We start from the raw sequence: 25,789 nt of genomic DNA, 5'->3' as shown, positions 1-25,789 counted from the left end.
AATTGAAATAAATATACAGATTAAATAAGATTTTTCAGGTAGCCTAGGTTTATTTAAAATGCTGTAGTAAGAAATACTACAGAAATTGAATACTCAAATATGAAAATAAAACATGGTATTCACTACATAAATTAGCAGCTTATGAGGCTGCCGTCCCTTTAAGAGTGAATACACTGATCTAATATACTGTTACACATCCTATTCTCTCCTAACGGTTTACGCTTGCATGGTACATAACAGACTGTCTTTACATGAATACTCCACACGACTGAATACTTCTGGGGTGTATTCAAGCAAGCAAGGTTATCTCGCTCTTAAGAAAAAAAAATGGGTCTAAACAATACCAATCAGTTTGTAACAATAGCAGAAACCTTTTTATAAGGTTCCATAAAGAACCATGCTTTGAAAGTGTTATATATATATATATATATATATATATATATATATATATATATATATATATATAACCTTAATAATATTATATATAACCTTAATAATATTATAAAAAACATTTTCAACAATATCTATTTTCATTAATATTAGTATATTCATATTATTAATTTACTATTATTTATATATTATTTATTAATATTGTTTTTCAGTCCTCTATCTGCCTGGTCTTATCTTTATTGCCTCTATTTGGGTTTTACATGAAACAAACAATTTTTTTTATTTTTTTTATTTTGTGTCAGTTAGGTACTTTTTTTATTTGCATGGCAGATTGTAGCAAAAGATTGTAGCAGATTGTAGCAAAAAAAAAAAAAACAGTGCTGTAATAACAGTTGTTAGATGAATACATTAATAAATAACACTTGACATTGAACATGATATAGATGTAATGTAGACCAAGTTCCTGTGAAATATCTTCACAATCCTCATGTCTTTACTTCCTTCATTATGTGTGTATTCTGAGTGGCAGTTTCTCTCTGCAGATGAAGAGGTTATGATACGTGACAGCATCTGAAATACACAATTGGATTGTTACAATTGTAACGTCTTCTTTCAAAAAAAAAAAAAAAAAAAAAAAATCAAACAATGGATCATAAATTCTATATAAGGAATTAACTCTAATTTATGGAGAAGAGGAGTATCCTCTGATCAGAGCTGTTCACACTTACATGTTCAGTTAAACTAAAAAGAGAAAGAGACTGGTTTCCTACCAATCATGTTACGATTTTTAAAGTTAGGCAATAATTTTTAAGACATTTTAAGAAAGAAATCATTTACCTGTTGAGAGTATATTGACAGTGTATAGAAAATCAGTATTGAGGTTGCTTTGGCAGCAGGGGTGTGAAGTAATGAATTACAAAATCTCACATTAATGTAATTATCCTGTAAATATAATTAAATATAAATACTGTAATAACTGATTAGAAATGTCTGCCAATTGCTGCTAATCATGGCTGCAGTGTGGAAATATATTCTTCAAGCATCAATTCAATCGAGATATCAGCGTCTTTCTCTAATATGCCAAAGTACATTTTATATTTCTGCTTACTAAGTTCATATTATGTGCGTAAATGCGGTGTTCCCTCTCCCATTTACTTAACAGAGAGACGCGCGTCGCAATCTGTGCACTGCTGCGTCTCTCCCTTGCGCTCATCATGCAGCGTCACTTGGAGAAGTCAGCACCTCGTTGACCCTTGAGGAGTTTAGTATGACCGCGCGTTGCGCGCTGTGAAGTTGTGTTGGGGACACTCTAAAACTGTGGAAAAACACCTTCTGTACTGAAATTGGAGGACCAGATTCAGTGTGCAGTGCATTAACTTGTGTTTCTGTCAGTGCGTGTCTACAGCTCGTTAATAAACGTTTTTTGATCGATCCATTTCATACAATCCGCCTTCATTTAGCAAGTGCACTTGCACAAAAACATTTTTGCAACATTTTATTTGATTTGTGGATGCTGCTGAAAACAGCTTCGCAGAGACTGCAGAGACGTGTGTTTGTGTATTTCTTTTGAAAAACTTTCCCTGGAAATACTTCCCTATTTAATTAAAAAAATGTCCTATAAAATTATATTATCAGCATAACAATTTGAGTAAATGTAAGGGATGATGCCCCCTTCTAGAACAATGTGCATTTACCTTTTAATTTTTAACATATTCAATGGCATGGAATTACAGTGTAATTAATGTTAGCTCACTTTCCTAAACTTTTTCAGTTTATTAGGTTAGGTAAACTGATAATGTTATGATAATGGCTCTTTTAATCTCTCTGTTTAACTCATCTCATGGTGTGTGTGATGCTGAACTCTTTTATGAATTTCTAAAGGGTGTAGAATATTTTGCACTGTTCTGAATATTGATATTTTATGTGCAACAATTGCATGCTCCGGCTCAGTGGTCTTACGACCAATTTTAATTCTATTTATTTTTTCAAACAATATGATTTAAATGGTGATGAGTGCACTGAGCACTCAGCATGTAAAAAGATGGATGATTGTTATTCTTCAATCTTTCTGACAAACAAAATATAATGTAAATTGTAATGTTTTCTATTTTATTTTTTTAAATTGTAATGTACAGTGTTTATTGTAAGGGGGTAGAATCCACATCTCAGTACTCACTACTCATGAGTACTTTTAAATAAGCTACTTTTTTACTCCTACTCAAGTAGTTTTTGGACAAGTACAAGTACTCTACTCACACTGCATTTTTTTTTTGGAATGTAATGGTACATTTACTTGAGTATATTTTTTCAGTACTCTTTCCACCACTGTTTGGCAGTGACTGATTCTGAAAATAAAAAGGTGTGAATAAAGAACCCTAAACCCAAACACAAAGAACCATTTCAGCATATAAAGGGTTCTTCAGGACAACACAGTTCTATTTCTATACATTTCTATTCTTTTTTTTAAGGGTACATTCAAACATACCCTGCACTCTTGGTTGATTAAACCAAACTTTGCTTACTCAAGGTATGCTGGTTCCAAAAATGAGTCCAGGAGTATGTTCATGGTTAACAAAGAAATTCTCAGAGAGACAAATCATGGAAACAGATGGTAAAAAAATAATGCATACTTTTACTTTTGTTAAACACTGATTTACATACCTATTTGGTGATTGTGCGATCATTTTTCAATATTTTCTTTAATAATCTTTAATCAGTGTGAATAAGATGTCAATTATAATAAAAAGAAAGGTTATGTTCAGAGAGTAGATTGCTATTGCTACTTACATAGCCTCAAAGTTACCTCCATTTTTGGAACCGAAAGTTGAGGTTATCAGCTTACCCTTAAACACAAGTAGTATGCCGTTGTGGTTAAGTAAATTCCCCCTCAATTGTTTTGAACATGATTTGCATAAGTTCTAAAGACTTTTTAAAATAAGACAAAAAACCGACTGAGAAAGAGAAATGGTTTTATTTACTAAAAATAAGATCAGAAAGTGGCATATTTAGATGTTTACTAGATCTGTTTGAGAATTTAGAGCATATGCACACTGTCATCTGCCCATCAACCTCAGTGGTGACATGGCTGCACTCTTTAGCTGGAACAGGGATGCACTCAGTCAACTTCCCATCAACTTCAGTTGGGACATGGCTGGATTCTTTAGCTGGGACAGGGCTGGACACAGGCAACTTCCCATCAACCTCAGCTGGGACAGGGCTGGACTCTTTAGCTGAGCCGGGGCTGGATTTAGGCAACTTCCCATCAACTTCAGTGGGAACAGGGCTGGATTCTTTAGCTGGGACAGGGCTGGACACAGGCAGCTTCCCATCCACCTCAGTTGGGACAGGGCTGGACTCTTTAGCTGGGACAGGGCTGGACACAAGCACCTCATTAACCTCAGCTGGGACAGGGCTGGACACAGGAAACTTCCCATCAACCTCAGCTGGGACAGGGCTGGACACAGGCAACTTCCCATCAACCTCAGCTGGGACAGGGCTGGACACAGGCAACTTCCCATCAACCTCAGCTGGGACAGGGCTGGACACAGGAAACTTCCCATCAACCTCAGCTTGGACAGGGCTGGACTCCTTAGCTGGGACAGGGCTGGACACAGGCAACTTCCCATCAACCTCAGCTTGGACAGGGCTGGACTCCTTAGCTGGGACAGGGCTGGACACAGGCAACTTCCCATCAACCTCAGCTGGGACAGGGCTGGACACAGGCAACTTCCCATCAACCTCAGCTGGGACAGGGCTGGACACAGGCAACTTCCCATCAACCTCAGCTGGGACAGGGCTGGACACAGGCAACTTCCCATCAACCTCAGCTGGGACAGGGCTGGACTCTTTAGCTGGGACAGGGCTGGACACAGGCAACTTCCCATCAACATCAGCTGGGACAGGGCTGGACTCCTTAGCTGGGACAGGGCTGGACACAGGCAACTTCCCATCAACCTCAGCTGGAACAGGGCTGGACTCTTTAGCTGGGACAGGGCTGGACACAGGCAACTTCCCATCAACCTCAGCTGGGACAGGGCTGGACTCCTTAGCTGGGACAGGGCTGGACACAGGCAACTTCCCATCAACCTCAGCTTGGACAGGGCTGGACTCCTTAGCTGGGACAGGGCTGGACACAGGCAACTTCCCATCAACCTCAGCTGGGACAGGGCTGGACACAGGCAACTTCCCATCAACCTCAGCTGGGACAGGGCTGGACTCTTTAGCTGGGACAGAGCTGGACACAGGCAACTTCCCATCAACCTCAGCTGGGACAGAGCTGGACACAGGCAACTTCCCATCAACCTCAGCTGGGACAGGGCTGGACACAGGAAACTTCACATCAACCTCAGCTGGGACAGGGCTGGACACAGGCAACTTCCCATCAACCTCAGTTGGGACAGGGCTGGACTCTTTAGCTGGGACAGGGCCGGACACAGGCAACTTCCCATCAACATCAGCTGGGACAGGGCTGGACTCCTTAGCTGGGACAGGGCTGGACACAGGCAACTTCCAATCAACCTCAGCTGGAACAGGGCTGGACACAGGAAACTTCACATCAACCTCAGCTGGGACAGGGCTGGACTCTTTAGCTGGGACAGGGCTGGACACAGGCAAATTCCCATCAACCTCAGCTGGGACAGGGCTGGACACAGGCAACTTCCCATCAACCTCAGCTGGGACAGGGCTGGACTCTTTAGCTGGGACAAGGCTGGACACAGGCAACTTCACATCAACCTCAGCTGGGACAGGGCTGGACTCTTTAGCTGGGACAGAGCTGGACACAGGCAACTTCCCATCAACCTCAGCTGGGACAGGGCTGGACTCTTTAGCTGGGACAAGGCTGGACACAGGCAACTTCACATCAACCTCAGCTGGGACAGGGCTGGACTCTTTAGCTGGGACAGAGCTGGACACAGGCAACTTCCCATCAACCTCAGCTGGGACAGGGCTGGACACAGGCAACTTCCCATCAACCTCAGCTGGGACAGGGCTGGACACAGGCAACTTCCCATCAACCTCAGCTGGGACAGGGCTGGACTCTTTAGCTGGGACAGGGCTGGACACAGGCAACTTCCCATCAACCTCAGCTGGGACAGGGCTGGACACAGGCAACTTCCCATCAACCTCAGCTGGGACAGGGCTGGACACAGGCAACTTCCCATCAACCTCAGCTGGGACAGGGCTGGACTCTTTAGCTGGGACAGGGCTGGACACAGGCAACTTCCCATCAACATCAGCTGGGACAGGGCTGGACTCCTTAGCTGGGACAGGGCTGGACACAGGCAACTTCCCATCAACCTCAGCTTGGACAGGGCTGGACTCCTTAGCTGGGACAGGGCTGGACACAGGCAACTTCCCATCAACCTCAGCTGGGACAGGGCTGGACACAGGCAACTTCCCATCAACCTCAGCTGGGACAGGGCTGGACACAGGCAACTTCCCATCAACCTCAGCTGGGACAGGGCTGGACTCTTTAGCTGGGACAGAGCTGGACACAGGCAACTTCCCATCAACCTCAGCTGGGACAGAGCTGGACACAGGCAACTTCCCATCAACCTCAGCTGGGACAGGGCTGGACACAGGAAACTTCACATCAACCTCAGCTGGGACAGGGCTGGACACAGGCAACTTCCCATCAACCTCAGTTGGGACAGGGCTGGACTCTTTAGCTGGGACAGGGCTGGACACAGGCAACTTCCCATCAACATCAGCTGGGACAGGGCTGGACTCCTTAGCTGGGACAGGGCTGGACACAGGCAACTTCCCATCAACCTCAGCTGGGACAGGGCTGGACTCTTTAGCTGGGACAGAGCTGGACACAGGCAACTTCCCATCAACATCAGCTGGGACAGGGCTGGACACAGGCAACTTCCCATCAACCTCAGCTGGAACAGGGCTGGACTCTTTAGCTGGGACAGGGCTGGACACAGGCAACTTCCCATCAACCTCAGCTTGGACAGGGCTGGATTCTTTAGCTGGGACAGGGCTGGACACAGGCAACTTCCCATCAACCTCAGCTGGGACAGGGCTGGACACAGGCAACTTCCCATCAACCTCAGCTGGGACAGGGCTGGACACAGGCAACTTCCCATCAACCTCAGCTGGGACAGGGCTGGACACAGGCAACTTCCAATCAACCTCAGCTGGGACAGGGCTGGACACAGGCAACTTCCCATCAACCTCAGCTGGGACAGGGCTGGACTCATTAGCTGGGACAGGGCTGGACACAGGCAACTTCCCATCAACCTCAGCTGGGACAGGGCTGGACTCTTTAGCTGGGACAGGGCTGGACACAGGCAACTTCCCATCAACCTCAGCTTGGACAGGGCTGGATTCTTTAGCTGGGACAGGGCTGGACACAGGCAACTTGCCATCAACCTCAGCTGGGACAGGGCTGGACACGGGCAACTTCCCATCAACCTCAGCTGGGACAGAGCTGGACACAGGCAACTTCCCATCAACCTCAGCTGGGACAGGGCTGGACACAGGAAACTTCCCATCAACCTCAGTTGGGACAGGGCTGGACTCTTTAGCTGGGACAGGGCCGGACACAGGCAACTTCCCATCAACATCAGCTGGGACAGGGCTGGACTCCTTAGCTGGGACAGGGCTGGACACAGGCAACTTCCCATCAACCTCAGCTGGAACAGGGCTGGACACAGGAAACTTCACATCAACCTCAGCTGGGACAGGGCTGGACTCTTTAGCTGGGACAGGGCTGGACACAGGCAAATTCCCATCAACCTCAGCTGGGACAGGGCTGGACACAGGCAACTTCCCATCAACCTCAGCTGGGACAGGGCTGGACTCTTTAGCTGGGACAAGGCTGGACACAGGCAACTTCACATCAACCTCAGCTGGGACAGGGCTGGACTCTTTAGCTGGGACAGAGCTGGACACAGGCAACTTCCCATCAACCTCAGCTGGGACAGGGCTGGACTCTTTAGCTGGGACAGGGCTGGACACAGGAAACTTCACATCAACCTCAGTTGGGACAGGGCTGGACTCTTTAGCTGGGACAGGGCTGGACACAGGCAAATTCCCATCAACCTCAGCTGGGACAGGGCTGGACACAGGCAACTTCCCATCAACCTCAGCTGGGACAGGGCTGGACTCTTTAGCTGGGACAAGGCTGGACACAGGCAACTTCACATCAACCTCAGCTGGGACAGAGCTGGACACAGGCAACTTCCCATCAACCTCAGCTGGGACAGGGCTGGACTCTTTAGCTGGGACAGGGCTGGACACAGGAAACTTCACATCAACCTCAGTTGGGACAGGGCTGGACACAGGCAACTTCCCATCAACATCAGCTGGGACAGGGCTGGACTCCTTAGCTGGGACAGGGCTGGACACAGGCAACTTCCCATCAACCTCAGCTGGGACAGGGCTGGACATAGGAAACTTCCCATCAACATCAGTGGGGACATGGCAGGACTCTTTAGCTGGGACAGGGCTGGACACAGGCAACTTCCCATCAACCTCAGCTGGGACAGAGCTGGACACAGGCAACTTCCCATCAACCTCAGCTTGGACAGGGCTGGACTCCTTAGCTGGGACAGGACTGGACACAGGCAACTTCCCATCAACCTCAGCTGGGACAGGGCTGGACACAGGCAACTTCCCATCAACCTCAGCTTGGACAGGGCTGGACTCCTTAGCTGGGACAGGGCTGGACACAGGCAACTTCCCATCAACCTCAGCTGGGACAGGGCTGGACTCTTTAGCTGGGACAGGGCTGGACACAGGCAACTTCCCATCAACCTCAGCTGGGACAGGGCTGGACTCTTTAGCTGGGACAAGGCTGGACACAGGCAACTTCACATCAACCTCAGCTGGGACAGGGCTGGACTCTTTAGCTGGGACAGAGCTGGACACAGGCAACTTCCCATCAACCTCAGCTGGGACAGGGCTGGACTCTTTAGCTGGGACAGGGCTGGACACAGGAAACTTCACATCAACCTCAGTTGGGACAGGGCTGGACACAGGCAACTTCCCATCAACATCAGCTGGGACAGGACTGGACACAGGCAACTTCCCATCAACCTCAGCTGGAACAGGGCTGGACACAGGCAACTTCCCATCAACCTCAGCTTGGACAGGGCTGGACTCCTTAGCTGGGACAGGGCTGGACACAGGCAACTTCCCATCAACCTCAGCTGGGACAGGGCTGGACTCTTTAGCTGGGACAGGGCTGGACACAGGCAACTTCCCATCAACCTCAGCTGGGACAGGGCTGGACTCTTTAGCTGGGACAGAGCTGGACACAGGCAACTTCCCATCAACCTCAGCTGGGACAGGGCTGGACTCTTTAGCTGGGACAGGGCTGGACTCAGGCAACTTTCCATCAACCTTTTTGTGCAGAGAACTAGATTCCATCAACTTCCCATCAACCTTGGTGTTGGAGAGAGAGCTGGATTCCAGCAACTTTCCATCAATGCCTAAAGAAAATTGGTGCAAAAATAAAGAGCTATAGTTATATTCCCTCATGGTCAAGGTCAACCTCAGCCTCATAGCATCAGTACAAGTCACCTTTTTGGGCAGTTAGCCTAGATGCATTCTGCAAAGACATCTCAACAACCATATCAGACTTCGCTACCACTGGCCATGTTGGATTTTGTTTGATCACACAAGGAAAAGACAACGGGCCACCTGGAAATCAAAAAGCATTATCAACTTTAATACCAGAAGTCATCAGGCCTCAAACTTAAGTACAATTAGTGCAAACAAAAAGGCACAAATGTTAAAAACCACATAAGAACTTCAAACCTTTGCTCGTAAAACACAATTGCTTAATACCAGTCTGGTATGAATGACGCCCAACTGGAGAAGCAAAACCTGAAAACAAGATTTAAGGTTAAACAAATAATTAAAATTTAACTTTTAAACTTTTGAAACATTACACTAAGGTGAATTATTTTCTTACCATTGAGTACCTGTTGGTGACACACAAATACTAAAAATATAAAGTTTGAAACTGCCATCTTGATTACAGATTAAACAATAACCATTGCTTTCTAAAACAAACCTCAAGCCAGGGCTTTTATAATAACACAGATTTTCATTATCTGGTATTAAACTCCAACACCTGATTTGAATGAACCAAACAAATAAGTTGGGGCTAAAGTGGTTTCATAAAAGGTAATTAAAGTTCATGCAATGCCACTAATTTGATCCAGGTTTATCTAGTCTGCATAATTGTGTGTGCTGCGCCCTAAAGGTGATCATTGATTAAATTGATCCATCACAGCAAATAGCATATTTTGTGCTGTTTTATGTGTTTGAGACACGTGTTTTCCACAGTGCAAAACTTACATTTCACAGGTATATTCTCCTCTGTAAATGTTAGAAAGTCATGCAAATATTTCCATTTTGCTGCTAAACTTCACATTGAATGAGAGCTGCTGTGTGCATGTGCGCCAAATGGGAGTGCGATAATTCGGACTAACATATACATTTTGCTTGAAAAAATAATATGCAATTATATAAATATAATATGTTTTATAACGCCAGATATATCTTCTAACTATAATAATTTACCTTTAGAATGTTGGCTAAGTTGCGGTGAACTTATAGCTCATTACACTCATTTATTTTTATACTTATAATAAAACTAAAATTTGAACAGAAATAATTCAGGGAAGACATTTCTAAGAAAAATATTATATAATAATAAATAATATAATAATAATAAATATAATAAAGATACAAAATATAGTTTTGGGTATAGGAACTATGCTATTTAATAAAGATGAGTTAAACTTATTTAGAATACTGAGAATTACAGCTTTTAAAGCAATAACACCTTTTTGGAGAAAGCAAGAATTGCCAGTTTTAAATGATTGGTTAGATTCAGTTTCAAAAGTACACTAGAGGATAACATGAAATTAAGAGCATAAGGATACATTTTGAAAAGATATGGGCAACTCTAAAATCAAATCAAAATTTAACATTCTATAAAATAAAGGAATACATATTACATTAATTACCTTTTTTATATAACCCTTCCTCCCTTTTAATTATAATCATTTATTATTTTAATTTACTTATTTAATATTATTATTATTTGATATTTAAATAAAAGATTAAAAGATAAAAAATAAAAAACTATTATGTCTTTAAAGGAAATGTCCATTTCCAATGTTCCAATGTTCAAACGTCCAAATAGCTTTCCTGTAGCTCAAACAGTAGAACGTTGGAGCTTGCAACGCCAAGCTCATGGGTTTGATTCCCAGGGAAAGCAATAATTGTTAAGAATGTGAATATATGAACCTTGAAATGCAATGTAAGTTGCTTTGGGAAAAAGCATCTGCCAAATGCATAAATGTAATGTAAAATGTCCATTTGTACAACTGTGTTAAATGTCTTTGAAAGATATAATAATGGACATTTCCTTAAAGACATAAATTTTTTTAATCTTTTATTTAAATATCAAATTTGTACCAATTTTTATAATTGTGTTAAATGTGTTTGAAAGATGGAATAAAGGACAGTAAAGGACACTATCTTTATAAACTCATCAGATTATATATTTTTTTTTCCATTAAACCTGGGGTCAGTTTCAATAAGGAGGTTCAAAACTTGACCTCTGAGTTGATTTACCCTGAGATGGGAAACTCAGAACAGCTGTTTCAGAACAGCTGAGTTGAGTTCAATCAACTCTGAGTAGACTGATTTGTGTGTCTGAGTACTGCCTAGTTCACACTACACAACTTTAAACGTCGGCAGATCGCTGTGCTGTTTAGACTGCATGACTTGCTCTGGAGTTTTGAAGTCGTTGTGGTGTTCACACTATGTGACACTCCGTAAATGATCTGCAACAGGGGGTTACACACTACACGAGCTGACAACAACTCTGTCACCCAACGACTCTATCCGGTCCCAAAACCACATTTTGTCACGAAAACATGCTCAAGAAGTGGAATGGGAAATGGTGCATTCCAATGGCGCATTGTCTATTTGAAAATGGATGGCGGGACAAAATTGGCGGTAAAAAAATAAATAAAAAAATAAAAAATCAACTGATATATCGACCTTGGCAATATATCATTCGACCACTACACTGTAAAAAAAACAGTTGTGCTAACTTAAAAAATAAGACAACCTATCACTTTCAACTTTTTAAGTTAATTAAACTATTTCACTCCAATTAAAGTCAACTTTAATACTTTGATTCATCTGAGTTACAAGTAGTGTTTTGAACTTAAAAATTCCTGTCATGGTAACAAAACAAAAACAAAAACAAAAAACAATTTGAGCCAACTTGAAAAAATAAGGCAACATTTCACACTCAACTTTTAAAGTTAGCTCAACTAATTCGCTCCAATTAAAGACAACTTAAATACGTTTGTTCATCTAATCAGTAACAGTTTGTCTTCTGAACCTTTTTTTTTTGTCAAGGCAACTACAGAATGTTTTGCATTTAGCAAAGCTAGCAGCTACAATCCTTGTTTTTCATCTCCATGTTTGATATTCAAAGCTAACTTCATGACATGAACATTATTTGCCTCTTAAAACTACACTGTTAGAAAAAATATTCTTGATTTATCACAACTTTTATTTGTACCAAACTTAGATAATGTGGTTCAGATAGCATACTATTTGGAGTTGCTATTTATTAAAACTCCAAAAATCGCAACATTGTTAATCATTGTTAGATCATTATTCAAAATGCCTTCTGTCATTCCTTCCCTTGATAATTATTATATTATTTATATAATGTACTAGACATACACATAGGTTACAAATAGATAAAAGTTCGGTTCCATCGATGGTTCCATATAGAACCTTTTAATATCCAAGGAAACTTTCCAGTGCACAAAAGGTTCTAGTGGAAAAAGGTTCCTTAGATTCTTATTCTTCACTCTAAAACTGTTCACTTAAAGGTTATTTTGGGAACCAAAATTAAACTTTAATTTTTAAGAGTGCACAGTCCGCGTGCAGCCGGATTTTCACGTCTGTCGACGTGTCTGACGATTTTCAACAGAGCACGTGGTTTGACAGTTTAAAAAGAAAGGTCCTCTATATAGACTGTGTCCATCTGCACTCACAGTCAATGGAGTGTACTTTGAAAGGCTTGAATACTTATTTATATCAAAGTGAAGTGTAGACAAAAATATTTAGGGCAAAAGAGGGGTAATGGGATTGGGGCCGACCTGAGCATGTTCATAGCCCTCTGCACAACAGCTCTGACAGACTTATATGTGCGGTTGAACTGGTTTTGCGGCTAGTTTGGGTCACATGAGTGAGAAGGACGTGTGCTAGTATACAGTAGATCACATGATTTCTAAGAGCAGTCACTAATGTTAGTCAGTTGATCCACTGGAACATGTGCTGTCTGTCATGTGATTATATGGAGTGACACAGTGGGAAGAGGTTTTCTGGAATATTGTGCTTTGAGGAATGATAGCAGTGAGGCTTCATTCTTGTTTCCTCACTTGGTATGAAAAAAAAGCACTCCTCTTAAGAAAAACTATCACAGTTAAAATCTTGAGCACAACCTTTACATTGAACCTGCAGTCATCTGAAAAGACCAGTTTACGTACCGGTTTTACTTTATTTACCAGTTTTGATGCTGGTCTAGCTAGGGGTGGGCGGTGTAACCGGTTAAACAGTCGTGATTGTTGAGAAATACAGTACGCCGCAGTTCTGTCTCGTGACAATTCACAACTGTTTTATGTTTCGGAAAATTCATATGAAGTTGTATGACTTCATTTGTACATTTTCGGAAGGTTAGGTTTAGGGCTTGAGGTTGATGCTAACTTTTTGTTTTATACAATTCATAAGTTTTTCTATAAATCACATTGTACGAATTTGGGGTAAAATCAGCTGGAGCCTAAATGGTCAAATACACACAAACATTTGTCAAAATGCTTGTCTTGGCAAGAATACACATAAAAACAGTCAGTGTCTTTATCGTTAACAGCTGATGTGTGTCAGTATATTGGATCAGGTCATTAGGTCTTAAAGTGACAGTGGCCAAATATAAAAAAAATACTTTGTAGGTTTAATTTTTAGTTTAATACAGTGAAGACTATGCAGTGTTTTATTTACTTTCAATTACTTTATTTTACTTCTGTAGTATTTCTTACCTGAAGGTGTGTTCACACGTGGCATGTTTGGTTGGATTGAATACGTTTTTATAAGCTCTTCACAAGTTCTCAGCTGGTCAAAATACCATCATATGAAGCTACACTGCTACTAGGTTTGGTATCTCTAGGTTCAGTGTTAAAATGCCAATGTGAATGCTAAGCGGACGAGAACTAAATGTTGTTGTTGTTTTTTTGGTCAGGATCAAGCGAACCGAACTACAAGTGTGAACACACCCTAACATTAATTAGGCTAGTATTAGTTTTTGCTGTGGTATTCAAATTGGTTTCGTCTCTTGACATTTTATTGGTGTCAAAACGTTTGGTGTCTTAACAGCCTTATATATAAAAAAAATATATATGATAAATATCATTGTAAATGAGATTTTGAGTACATCGCCCATCCCTATAGGTCTAGCCATGATGACCCGCTGTACTGAACATTTCATCAATAAACGTTTCTCTGTATATACACAGTCATGAAGTTAAGCGTTCAGTCAGCTGTTTCATAGTGTTCTGTATTGTTTCTGTTCACATGCAGCCAGGAGCTATGGGAGACGACGAGGTAAAATCAACTCTGTTCATTACGCTATCTGTGTTAGCATGGCAACATTTTATGTGTCTGTGTACGGTGTATATGTGTGTACGCTGTGACATTTCTATCTTCATTGACCACTAGAAATAACTTGATCAGTTTATCGGTATAATCACAAGTCTTACGTGTGTTTTTGAGGCTTATGATGACTGAGAACTGCGCAGTTCATGATGCAAACAGGCATTATTGACACACACACAAGAATTATACTAGCATTATATATCGATCTCAGGTGGTCTGATCACAACTGAACAGCGTGTGAACCGGGTTCAGATTGATCTGATCTCTCAAACCACATCTAGAGTTAGTGAGAGACAAATGTGCTACGATAAACGAGTTTGTGTCCTTTTGCACCTTAGACATGAATAACCACTTACTAACATTTGTAACTTTGTTTTGACACTTTCCCGTGTCAGAAGATGCCGTTTGAGATGCATAATGCTGATCAGATCACCCAAGATGGATGTTGATAGCATGGGTGTCTCACCTGTCATTCACTCTTTAACAGGACGCTCCTCCCTCTTCCCCATTGACGACGGTCTCCTGGACGACGGCCATGGCAACCAGGGTGTCCCGGGGGTCCTGGGGTCTCCTCACTGTTACCCCCATCAGAACGGGGAGCGCATCGAGAGGTTCTCCCGCAAAGTGTTTGTGGGCGGCCTGCCCCCTGACATCGATGAAGGTTCGGCAACTGTCACGCTTGCATTCATGGGAGATATTTGTAACATACTCGTATGTAATTGTATGTGATGTTTAAAATCAACAATATTATATTTTAAACATTTTAATTAGTTAATGTATTTATTTATTTAATTTAATTCAGTCCAGAGGTTTTAGAAAGTATTTTATATTTGTACACCAATTTGTATGGCAGTCCAATTAATAAAAAATAAAAAAAATACAATAATTAATTCTAAAATGATATGATATTATATTTATATTAAATCATTTATAATAATGGATTCTGAAAATATTATGTTATTTTATTATATAATAATAATAATAATATGATTATATGATATTTCACTCTGTCTAGATGTTTTTGAAGGCAGCTTTTGTTTGAATACCTCCTCTCTGTTTGGATGTCCAATTAATTGGAATTAATTAAAAAAATTATTTAATATAATATTATAATAATTTTAAAATTCTATTCTATTCTATTACAGAATCAATAGAATGTGTTATAATGGATAAAAAAAAATCATAATATTACATTTCCCTTATATTATATATTAATTATTATTATAGAATTTATAATAATTGATTAAAAAAAATTATAAAATATTTTTTTTTGTAATATTGTATTTCACTTTGTCTAGATGTTTTTGAAAGCAGTTTTTGTTTGTACACCTCTCTGCCTGGTAGTCCAATTAATTGGATTAATTAAAACAATTTAATATAATAACTAATTTTAAAATTGATATTATATTATATTATATTATATTATATTATATTATATTATATTATATTATATTATATTATATTATATTATATTATATTAACTCTTAATTAATATTTTAGAAAGCAGGAACCTCTTCACTCCTCGTCAGCTGTTCTTACACTCTCTGGTTTCGTCTTCTTTACTATCGGGCTCTGATCCACAGTCTTTCAGACGTACAAAAGACTTTGCAAACCTGTTTCAGTCTTGCCCTGACGCCACTGAAATCTTTCTGACATCTCTCTGGTGGCCGATTACTCGATAACTGCACTGAGACACATAAAACCCAAAGCAGATCAGCAAACAAAATGGCTGCCGCTGATGAGAGATGTTGATTTACTGTCAGTCTGAAGAGAATTTGACCTGATTCAAATACTGATCCCTCCTCACCTTGCAGATATATTGATCAGGGCCACACCGAAACAATGCAAAAGACTTTTAACTCTCCTGTTCTCGTGCAGATTAAAGGGGGGGTGAAATGCTCATTTTCACTCAATCTCCTGTTAATCTTGAGTACCTATAGAGTAATATTGCATCCTTCATATCTCCAAAAAGTCTTTTGTTTTATTATATTTTTAATTGAAAGATTGGCTGGACCGAGTCTATCAGGAAAAAAACGAGCGGCTGGGGGCGGGCCGTGTGGGCGAAGCTAAAGCTGTGCTAACGCGCCGAGCTAACAACACACAGAGACATTTGTTCAACAGTTTTACTCACCGTTCCAACGCACGACCGCGAACCTTTATCATTGTGACTGCTCGATCCTTAAGCATTAGACGATCTGCAAATCCATCGATCTGGGCTTTATTTATAAAACAATCATCGTCGAAATGCAGGGAACAAACAGTCTACACAACTCCGTTTATGCTCAGGAAAACAAACTCCATCCACGGGTTCCTTAACGCTGGGTTCTTTGGGAATCTGTGCAGGGTTGTCTTGCCCTGGCAACCAAAAACACACTTCTTTGGAGACATTGACTTCCCTAAAGCCGGGCAGGGCGCTTTGATGGCGAACTGCTTTCACTCTCTTGCTCTGTTTTACGAGTGCGCGCGCGCCCGCGATCTTACCGGAGAAGTGCCCTTAGGACCCATATAAGGAAATTCCGCTCTATCTTACGTAAGACAGAGCCATACTCGAAAAAAACTTTCCGAAACTTGTGACAAACCGGAAGGAGTATTTTTGGAACAAAAATACTCCTTCAAACGTACAACTTAGTTTTTGAAACTTTGTCCATGTTTAGCATGGGAATCCAACTCTTTACCAGTGTAAAAAACTCAGTATGCATGAAATAGCATTTCACCCCCCCTTTAAAATCATTATGTTTCCTGTATGCAAAAGTTTCTGCAACCATTCCTGCAGCTCTCTCTGATTCTCAGTTTCTCATCTTTCACACAGATGAAATCACAAGCAGTTTTCGGCGCTTTGGTCACCTGGTTGTTGATTGGCCGCACAAAGCAGAGAGCAAGTCTTACTTCCCTCCTAAAGGTACGTCTAGAAAAATCACAGCAAATCCAGAATCTGCATGTACATACTGCACTGTGATTTATTACTGTTTTGTAAAATAACAGTAAACTCTGAGACATCAAAACCCTGCTATACTTTATCTTCATCAAATTCGCCATCCTTTGATTGACGGATGGACTGTGTGATGGGCTTTTGTCTAGGTTACGCCTTCCTCCTGTTTCAAGAGGAGAGCTCAGTGCAGGCCCTGATCGAAGCCTGTCTGGAGGAGGACGGCAAACTCTACCTGTGTGTGTCCAGCCCCACCATCAAAGACAAGCCTGTGAGTCCACATACTGGGCCCTATGTTAAGGATCTAAGCTCATGGTCTAAAGTGCACAGTGCAAGTGCACTTATGACGTGTCCGAATCCACTTTTGCTAGTTTGACGATGGGGAAAATGGTCAGCGCTCCCGGTGCACAGTCTAAAAGGGTTGTCCCTATTCTCTTGATGATTAATGGTTGTGTTTTAGGCGTAATGTGCAATAAACCAATCAGACTCTCATCTCCCATTCCCTTTAAAAGCCAGTTGCGCTCGCGCCATGGCGGATTTGTATGTGAACACTCCAATTGATCTCAGACCTCTTAAAAGCGAACCGAACTGAGACCATCTCGGGAGGTGGTCTGAGTACGGCTCGCTTTCAGCTGACACTGAACTCGATCCAAAAAGCAACATTATGAACACAAAGAGGTCTGACACCATATTCCTATTTAAGTGGACCAAAAAAGGATCCGAGTCCTCTTTCAGGGCCAGTGTGAACGTAAAGAGAACTGGGTCCTTTTTCACTTGGTTGACCTCTTGGTCCACTTAAAGGAGTCTGAGTTCGGTTCTTGTTTAAGAGGACTCAAGTGTGAAAATACCCTTAAGATCTATTTAAACTGAATGTGACACAACAAAACATCAGTTTGTGTAAAGAGAACTTCAGTTCTTCAGAACAGAGAATGAACACACGCCATTGGGTTTTAAAGAAGTGTTTTTTGTTGCTTTGGAACAGCTCTGATCTTGAATATGCTCTGACTGTGAAATAGAAGTACACTTCAGCATACTTGTTACAGAAATAATATATTTAAGTGCCAACTGAATGTAATGTCTATTAAATTCATGCAGCTGAGTGTTTTTTGATCCACTTAAGTAGGACTTTAGAACATCTTTAAATGTAATTTCATAATTACTTCTATTGAAGTATGGTTAAAGTGTACTGCTAAATGTACTGAAAAGCATTTATGGTGAACTAAGATATACTTTAATGTAATTTCTATTGCGTGTTATGTATTTAAATATATTACACATTTTTAATAATAAATTAGCAATTTAGTTCACTTAAAATATATAAATGTTAAATGTAATACTAAATAACACACTTGTTAATATCATAATGTTAGTCAACACATCAAAACAAGTGTACTTCTTTAAAGCATGACAAAAGATTTTTAAAACATAATGATTTTAAAATGCATTTTAAAGTAACAATTTTAATTTGACATTATTGCGAAGTGCATTTGTTAAGAAACAGTCGTGAAAGTGTACTCTATTTAAGTGCACTTATTTTAATTAATATTACATAATCTGTCTCAAGTATACACTTTTAAAGTACACTACAAGTGCAAACTTCTTTTTCGCGGTGTCTCTGTGTTTGACATGCACGATCTGTGTGTGGTGTTTGTTTCAGGTCCAGATTCGTCCGTGGAACCTGAGTGACAGTGATTTTGTGATGGACGGATCTCAGCCGCTGGACCCTCGCAAAACCATCTTTGTGGGAGGAGTGCCACGTCCACTGAGAGCTGGTACACCTAACCTGTGCCAATATTCGCAATTTATTTCAAACAATGTGACAAATTCAAATCATGTTCTCCATCTATATATTGTTTTTATGAGTTTTCTTTGTGTGTGTGTGTGCTCTGCAGTGGAGCTGGCCATGATCATGGACCGCTTGTATGGTGGCGTGTGTTACGCGGGCATCGACACGGATCCCGAGCTGAAGTACCCAAAGGGGGCGGGGCGTGTGGCCTTCTCCAATCAGCAGAGCTACATCGCTGCCATCAGCGCCCGATTCGTCCAGCTGCAGCACGGAGACATCGACAAACGGGTAACCAGATGCCACTTACGCCATTCTTTGAGACTAGCTACATCCAGAATAGCACACTTACACTTGCTATTTCAGTAGTGTATAGTATTCATTCTGTGCTTTCATTTTCTGTATACATAGAATACAGAAATACAGATTTGGCCATTATAACAAAGAACAACAAACCACAGTGCAATTGGTATTTCTTCCAGTTCTGATACATAGATGGTCAAAATGAGTGCATCTTATGTGAAAAAGAAGTGCACTTCAGCTTATTTTTAAAACAGTACTTGTTACAGAACTAATATACTTAAGTGCGAACTGAATGTAATGTTTTCTGACACAGTAAATGAAAATGCATTATAATTTAATTTCATATACAGTTTAGAGCTTATTTTGACCCATAATCAGGACTTCAGTCCTTTATATGTAATTTATGTTTGAAATATGGTTAAAGTGTACTGCTGAATGCACTGACAAGTATTTATGGTTAACTAAAATATACTTTAATGTTATTTCTATTGAAACTTGTATGTCATGTTTTTGTAGTTACACATTTGGAATGAATTTAGTACATTTTTTATATAAATTAAATTTAAATGTAATATCAAATAACACACTACAGGTAAAATTATAATCAAGTACTTTACATTATGCTTTAGTATGTTAGTCATCACATCAAAGTAAATGTACTTCTTTAAAGCACGACAAAATATTATTAAAACGACTATTTAACATGTACTTAATTTGACATTATAATGTGCACAAAAGTTTACTTTAGTGTGTTAAAGTCCCCCTGTAGTTAATAATTGTATCCCTTAAAACTCATCTTTGATCACCAAAATGACATTTTAAAAAAAATTATTCATGCCTTAAAATATCTTGACTGTAACTCGACACCCTTCCCTCATTTAGAATGCGTGGTTCTATGAATATGCAAATGAGCCCCGCCTCCACTCACTCACTCCGCTCAGAGATCCACTCGTTGACGATCACACGTTGATCTGATTGGTTACAAGGTAGTTTGTGACGTCAGAAACACCAGCGATTTCAAAGCGTGTTTTTGAGACTGTCTTTGGTTCACTGCAGTTTTAAGGAGGAAATACTCAGCAATGCTGTCGACTTATGAATTTACACATGGTTTGTCTTAAAGCGCATTAAAAACACCACATAGACATATAAACAACATTAAAAGCTGGAGTTTCACCACAGGGAGACTTTAAAAAACATAGTAATGAAAGTGTATTCAATATCATTATTCTGCAACTTTTAAGATTTGAAGCACACTACAAATGCACAATCGATACAATTAAGAGCACTTCATTTTCACAAGGGATTGCATTGTGGTATACAGCACTACATGTAATCATATTTTTAGAAATCATAATACCCTATTTCCTTAAAGTATTACAACATTTGAATGATATACTGATCTTGAGTAATTCAAGGCTATAAACATCATTCATTCATTATTTCACCCGTCACATTATAGTCCAGACTAACTATATCACAGCACTGTTTATTGATGACTACTTCAGCTTCTGCACTTTATCAGAGGAGAAATGAACCGTGTTTTTCTTGTTTGTGCGTCACACAGGTGGAGGTGAAGCCGTACGTGCTGGACGACCAGCTGTGTGACGAGTGCCAGGGAGCGCGTTGCGGAGGGAAGTTCGCCCCGTTCTTTTGCGCCAACGTCACCTGCCTTCAGTATTACTGCGAGTTCTGCTGGGCGAACATACACTCCCGCGCCGGACGCGAGTTTCACAAGCCGCTGGTCAAAGAGGGGGCCGACCGTCCCCGCCAGATCCACTTCCGCTGGAACTAAAGATGGGAGTTCCTGGAGAGCCAGGAACGGCAGCATGCAAGACGAAGCGGAAACATCGCGTCTGCTACGGGGAGAAAAAAAAAAGATGCTTAGTTTGACCCCCGAACCCAAGCTGTCAGTAGAGTAATTAACCGTATACAGTATATAGAGAATATATATATATGTCTATAAATATATAAATATATCTTTATCTTTTGTAGCAGCCAGAAACACTACAAGCCTCAGTTTATTTCACCAAACCACTTCTTTCTCCTCCCTCCCTCCCTGCACATCTCAGGCTCGGAACAGAGTTTTTTTGTGGTACCTTCGTGTTTTTTAAAAAGGAGATTAAGAAAAAAAAAAGAGATTGATTTTTTGTAGTTTTTTCAAATTATTTTTATATGTGATATTTAAAAAAAAGTAGAAACGAGAATGTTTTTCGCTTGGGGGGGCAGCCTGTCCGTTCTGTTCATTCGTTCTGTCCGTCGCGTGTCAGTCTGCTGCTAAATCCCCCCCTAGTGGGCAAAGTGCGCAATTGTCTCTTGATGACGTAATCTCTAATGCCTGCCCTGGATCTCGAACCAAAGGTAGCAAAACGCGCGGCCTGAAAACGAGACGTTTGCCGCCGAATACAAAAAAAGGAGTAATATTTCCCCCCTCCCCATTGTTTTCACTCCAATGTGCTCTTAGCAGGAATAGGAATGATTCAATAATGAATTACTGAGACTTTCCATTTTCCACTGGCAAAAAAAGAAAAAAGAAAAGACAATACCTCAGAATATTAATCTGGCTTGTTGTTGCTCTACTCTTGCAATTTAATCACAAGCTATAGAAGAAGCTTTGCTGCTATATAGGATGTAACGAATAGATAGTGTCGGTGTTCTATGAAATGCCAGTGTGACGTCACTGGCGATGTCGCACACAGAAATGCAGTCCGTTCCCTCTCGCACGACATGGCCGATCGGCGCCATGAAAACACAGAATGTGAAATCTTTCGTGCATGTTTGTGGCTGTACATCATTTGCATGCAGTGTAAAGGTTACCAGCACATATAAGAAAGAAAAAAAAGATGCATATTAACGATAAACAGAGGAATTTATGTAGCATGAGGCGAAAAAAAAGGTCAGACTCTTAGATAATCAATACTAATAACGAAAGGAAAAAAAAACAGTGTAAAATTCTTCGTAAACCTTTGCATGCGTTGTTGTGATGATTCCTTTACGAACTTATTACGAGAGAACTGACGTTAGTTTTTAGAGTAGTGAGTTCTGCCATTTTGTAACTCGATAATTAGTCAAGAGACGGTGTGCTGTCCTGTGGTTTTCGTGTCTTGTCTTCGTGCAGTGTGAGTCTAGTTATGAATTGAGGTTTCAGTTCGATTTAAACTCTACGATCTAGAGGATCGACATTTAACCTTTGCCCTTCCTGAACACCCCTGAATTCCACCCCTCGTATTACAGTAGTCGCTGGAGCGCAGGACAAGAGCTTTTTTCTGTGGTAGCTCTGATGTAGTTGGTAGGAACTGGCGAAGGAATTGTACCTGTGGTCGTTCGTTGTCTGTGTGTGGGCGGAGCCTATCTCCGCGTTTCCTAGTTTATTCTCTGGACAAAAAGTATGGAAGCTTGTTTCCGCTACAGAATAAAATAGGTAATTGCGACTTGTTATCTCACAAATCTGACCTTTTTTTTACATCGTGCAATTCTGACTTTTTTTCTCTGAATTGCGCGACATAAACTCGCAATTGCGAGATATAAAGTCGAAATTTACTAGGATACTCCCAAGACGGACATTTTGATTTTTTTGGGGGTGAAATTGTCCGTTCAAGTGCAAGAAGATGTGAAAGAGAGCTTAATTCAGTATTCACGTGGCTTTCTGGGAGCGTGCTTCGGATGGTCAGTTAGCGCAGAACTTCGCACGTTATCTTTCATGTCTTCTTGCGCTTGAATGTTTAAATTAGCAAGGCTAACGACACAGCACTGGTCCGATTGGGACGGTGACAGTTCTGTCGACGAGCCCTGCATGTGCGCTCTCTTTCTCTCACGGTGAGCACTAGAGGGCGCTCTTAGCCAAGCCACGGTGCGCCGAGCAGAAAGTATATTTAGTTTATTTACGCGTACGCAGTCGAACGCACAAGCCTTGCTGCTTCTTTTGACTCATACACATACACAGGCGTTCGACGCATGCAGTTTTGCGCAATCTCTCATGCTAGAGTTTCAACCCATGTAAATATCTTTGTATTCTTTAATGCTACAGTTGTACAAATGAGGGTACTTTCTAACTCTTGGCACGATCTCTTACCTATGTAGACCCCCATTGTCGCTGTAGCTAGCACGCGTTCCGGTTTTGTTTATGCAGTTTTTCTTCGACTACCTTGTGAATCGACGCCCCCAGGGCACCGTTGGATAAACTAATTACTGCAAAAAAAAATGTGCAATAATTCCAAGAAATAAAGTCGGAGAAATAAAGTCGGAATTGCAAGATATAAAGTCGGAATTGCAAAAAAATTAAGTCAGAATTGTGAGATAAGTCGTCGCAATTATCTTTTAAATAGTTTATTATGTGGTGGGAAAAAGCTTCCATACAAAAGCTATCGGTTAGAATAACAGACATGGAGAAAAGAGAGGAGAGAGACGTTACAGCGATTGTATTTGTGTAGCGGAGCCGTTTTGATTTTCAGAGCGATCAGGTGATTCTCTGCGTTCGATCGGATCAGTCTTGTGGACAATCTCTACAGAAGCAGTGGACCGGCCGTCCGTTTGGTACTGTACTGTTCTTTCTGTGCTGTTCTTTCTGTCGTTCTTTTTTGCACTCTATATATCCTTGTGTTGGCGGGTTTGGTGAAGAATTCAGTGCCCTCGTCGTACTGTCGTGTATGTGATTTAACCTTTCAAGTGTCAACAGTGTGTTTTATTTATTGCGTGTGTATATTTATTTGTTGGCGTGTCCCAGACTCTGGAGGACACGTGATGCACTACCTTTTTCGATTTCTCTCCTCTCCTTTCTCCTCTGAGAGAACCAATCCCTCTTTCCCCGACGTTTGGAGTCGAACGCAAAACAGTCTTTATTTTATTTTGAATCACGTCACTTTTTTTTTTTTTTTTTATATATGTGTGTGTGTGTGTGTGTACTATTTCATTCTAGAAGAATTGCGACCTATTTTAAGTCTATTGGATAATTTAAATATCTTTATTTTTGCATAGTAACTTATTTGATGTATTGTGTAAAACGCTGGACCCAGATTATGGTCATCCGCTCTGAGTGAGTAGCGAAGGTGTTTCTGGGAACTTAAACCCGCAGTCCTTTTTCCGTGTTCAACACTGTTGCTTCGTACGTGAATGTGTGGGTTTTCGTTGTTGTCGTTTTGAAAAATCATATTTATTTGACTATTTTTGTAGACAGATAACTATTTGATTTAAATTGTATTTTTCTATTTCTGTAGACCTCTGACTGTCACTTGATTTGCCCACGTATTTATGGTTACGTTCACACGCAAAAGGCTGTTTCTTGAATCATCATCCTCATCCGTGCAGTTGTGTATGTGTGTGTGTGTGTGTGTGTATGAATCTATTTATGTATTATTGCTTAGCACACATGGATTTGATTACTATTTAAGTTGGTGGTGTAGTTTATTTGAAGGAAGGAAGCATTGAGGGTTCTACTATGTTCATGGAAAACACTTGAGACTCTCCCTGGTTAGATGGAGGGGTATCAGCCCTCCCCTCACTGATACTCAGAAACTTGAATATAACACATTTTGAAAGGCTTACTAACCTCGAATCTGTGTTGTGACGTGCAATACTGTTTCTAATGTTTGTATAAAAAAAGTGAGAATTGCAGTGTATACCTTTTTAAATGCAGATTTATTTTTTTCATTGCATATTTTGCAAATTTCTGATTCACAGTGTCATTTTTTACTGTCAGAAAAGATGAAACCCCTTTTTTTCATTGCAACTATTTTTAAATCCAGATATCTTTGTACTGATGTAAATGATTGTAGTTATTTTGGATAGTGTTTTGCTAACAAAAGGAGAAACTTTTTCATGCATATTTCTATTTCTTTTTTGTTTGTTGGTTTGTTTTTGTTTCTTGTTTTTTTTATTTTACTCTAATAGTAGCAAAATATTTGGGATAATTTTTCATATTATATGTCATTAATATTATTTTGTATTTTTATGTGGAAAGATATGAATATATAATTTTATGATGCTAACTGCTAAGATATTATTTCAATTTGGATTATTTTTAAAGCTAAAATCTTTGTAATAATGTTAATGTTCTAGTTTCTAAATCAAGTTTGTGTATAGATTCACACAAGTGGTTTATGAAGTGTTCAGACTGTAATTATTACTGAATGGCTCTTTGATATGCAAACTGAATATCATGTTGTTCCTTATTTTTTGATTTGTTTTGTATTTAAATGGGGTGTTGATTACAATCTTTTTCTTTGATTTCCTGAATAAAGACCCATTCTGTTCAGACACAAGCCACGTCTCAGCTGCATTCTTTGGCTGAAATATTTGTGGTTTGGTCTGGTTTTTGCCATGTTGTTTGACATTTAGGAAGAAATATGGCAGTGGTTGTCATTATTGTACAAAGCACTTTTTATAAAGTCGTTTTGTAAAGATTTCCACACGCAGCTCATGAGAGGAGGAATTGAATTCACGAGCCCTTAGGCGCCCCCTGGAGGACAAAACACTGTCCAACCCGGGAGATTCTTTTGTTTTGGTTTTATAACAATGGTAAATTCATTAACTAAAAAATATATACATTATCCGCCTGGTAAGTTGAAAATTACCTGCAATATATAGGCCAAGAAGACAAGTTCACAACATAACCTCTGACCGATGAATGACCCACCTATATATGTGACGTCACGGTGCCTGGCCCCGCCCATTAATCATATAACGTTCGG

At 40.5% G+C, this 25,789-nt stretch overlaps 2 protein-coding genes across 5 annotated transcripts in view; one reads left to right on the top strand and one right to left on the bottom strand.

Moving 5' to 3' along the window:
• Positions 1-25,354, top strand: part of cpeb2 (cytoplasmic polyadenylation element binding protein 2) — a 42,725-nt gene extending 17,371 nt beyond the window's left edge. Inside the window, exons 5-11 of one of the 2 annotated variants that reach the window (XM_081387325.1) lie at positions 14,020-14,043; positions 14,582-14,755; positions 16,904-16,993; positions 17,173-17,291; positions 18,678-18,792; positions 18,913-19,094; positions 20,671-25,354. In XM_081387325.1, the coding sequence (XP_081243451.1) occupies positions 14,020-14,043; positions 14,582-14,755; positions 16,904-16,993; positions 17,173-17,291; positions 18,678-18,792; positions 18,913-19,094; positions 20,671-20,898 (932 nt within the window). In that variant the 3' untranslated portion in view covers positions 20,899-25,354. The remainder of the gene's footprint in view (positions 1-14,019; positions 14,044-14,581; positions 14,756-16,903; positions 16,994-17,172; positions 17,292-18,677; positions 18,793-18,912; positions 19,095-20,670) is intronic. The other variant, XM_081387326.1, reaches the window with a different exon arrangement.
• LOC308703638 (uncharacterized protein) lies at positions 3,343-9,483 on the bottom strand. Of its 3 annotated transcripts, none has more exons than XM_081387324.1 (5): positions 9,317-9,483; positions 9,160-9,228; positions 8,923-9,042; positions 7,177-8,831; positions 3,343-7,026 (listed from the first exon to the last, which is right to left on the bottom strand). In XM_081387324.1, exons 1-5 carry the CDS (start codon positions 9,372-9,374, stop codon positions 3,361-3,363), a joined length of 5,568 nt encoding a protein of 1,855 aa, XP_081243450.1. In that variant the 5' UTR covers positions 9,375-9,483; the 3' UTR covers positions 3,343-3,360. The 3 variants fall into 3 exon arrangements, with proteins under 3 accessions (XP_081243450.1, XP_081243449.1, XP_081243448.1); XM_081387323.1 differs by having other exon boundaries at positions 3,343-7,548; positions 7,591-8,831; XM_081387322.1 differs by having other exon boundaries at positions 3,343-8,831.
• Positions 25,355-25,789: the final 435 nt, after the last annotated feature.

The sequence above is a fragment of the Scardinius erythrophthalmus genome (genome assembly GCF_964197995.2).
Source record: "Scardinius erythrophthalmus genome assembly, chromosome: 15".
Taxonomy (NCBI): Eukaryota; Metazoa; Chordata; class Actinopteri; order Cypriniformes; family Leuciscidae; genus Scardinius; species Scardinius erythrophthalmus.
Note: the sequence above shows the minus strand (reverse complement) of the source record. Positions and strands in the feature narration are given on the sequence as shown.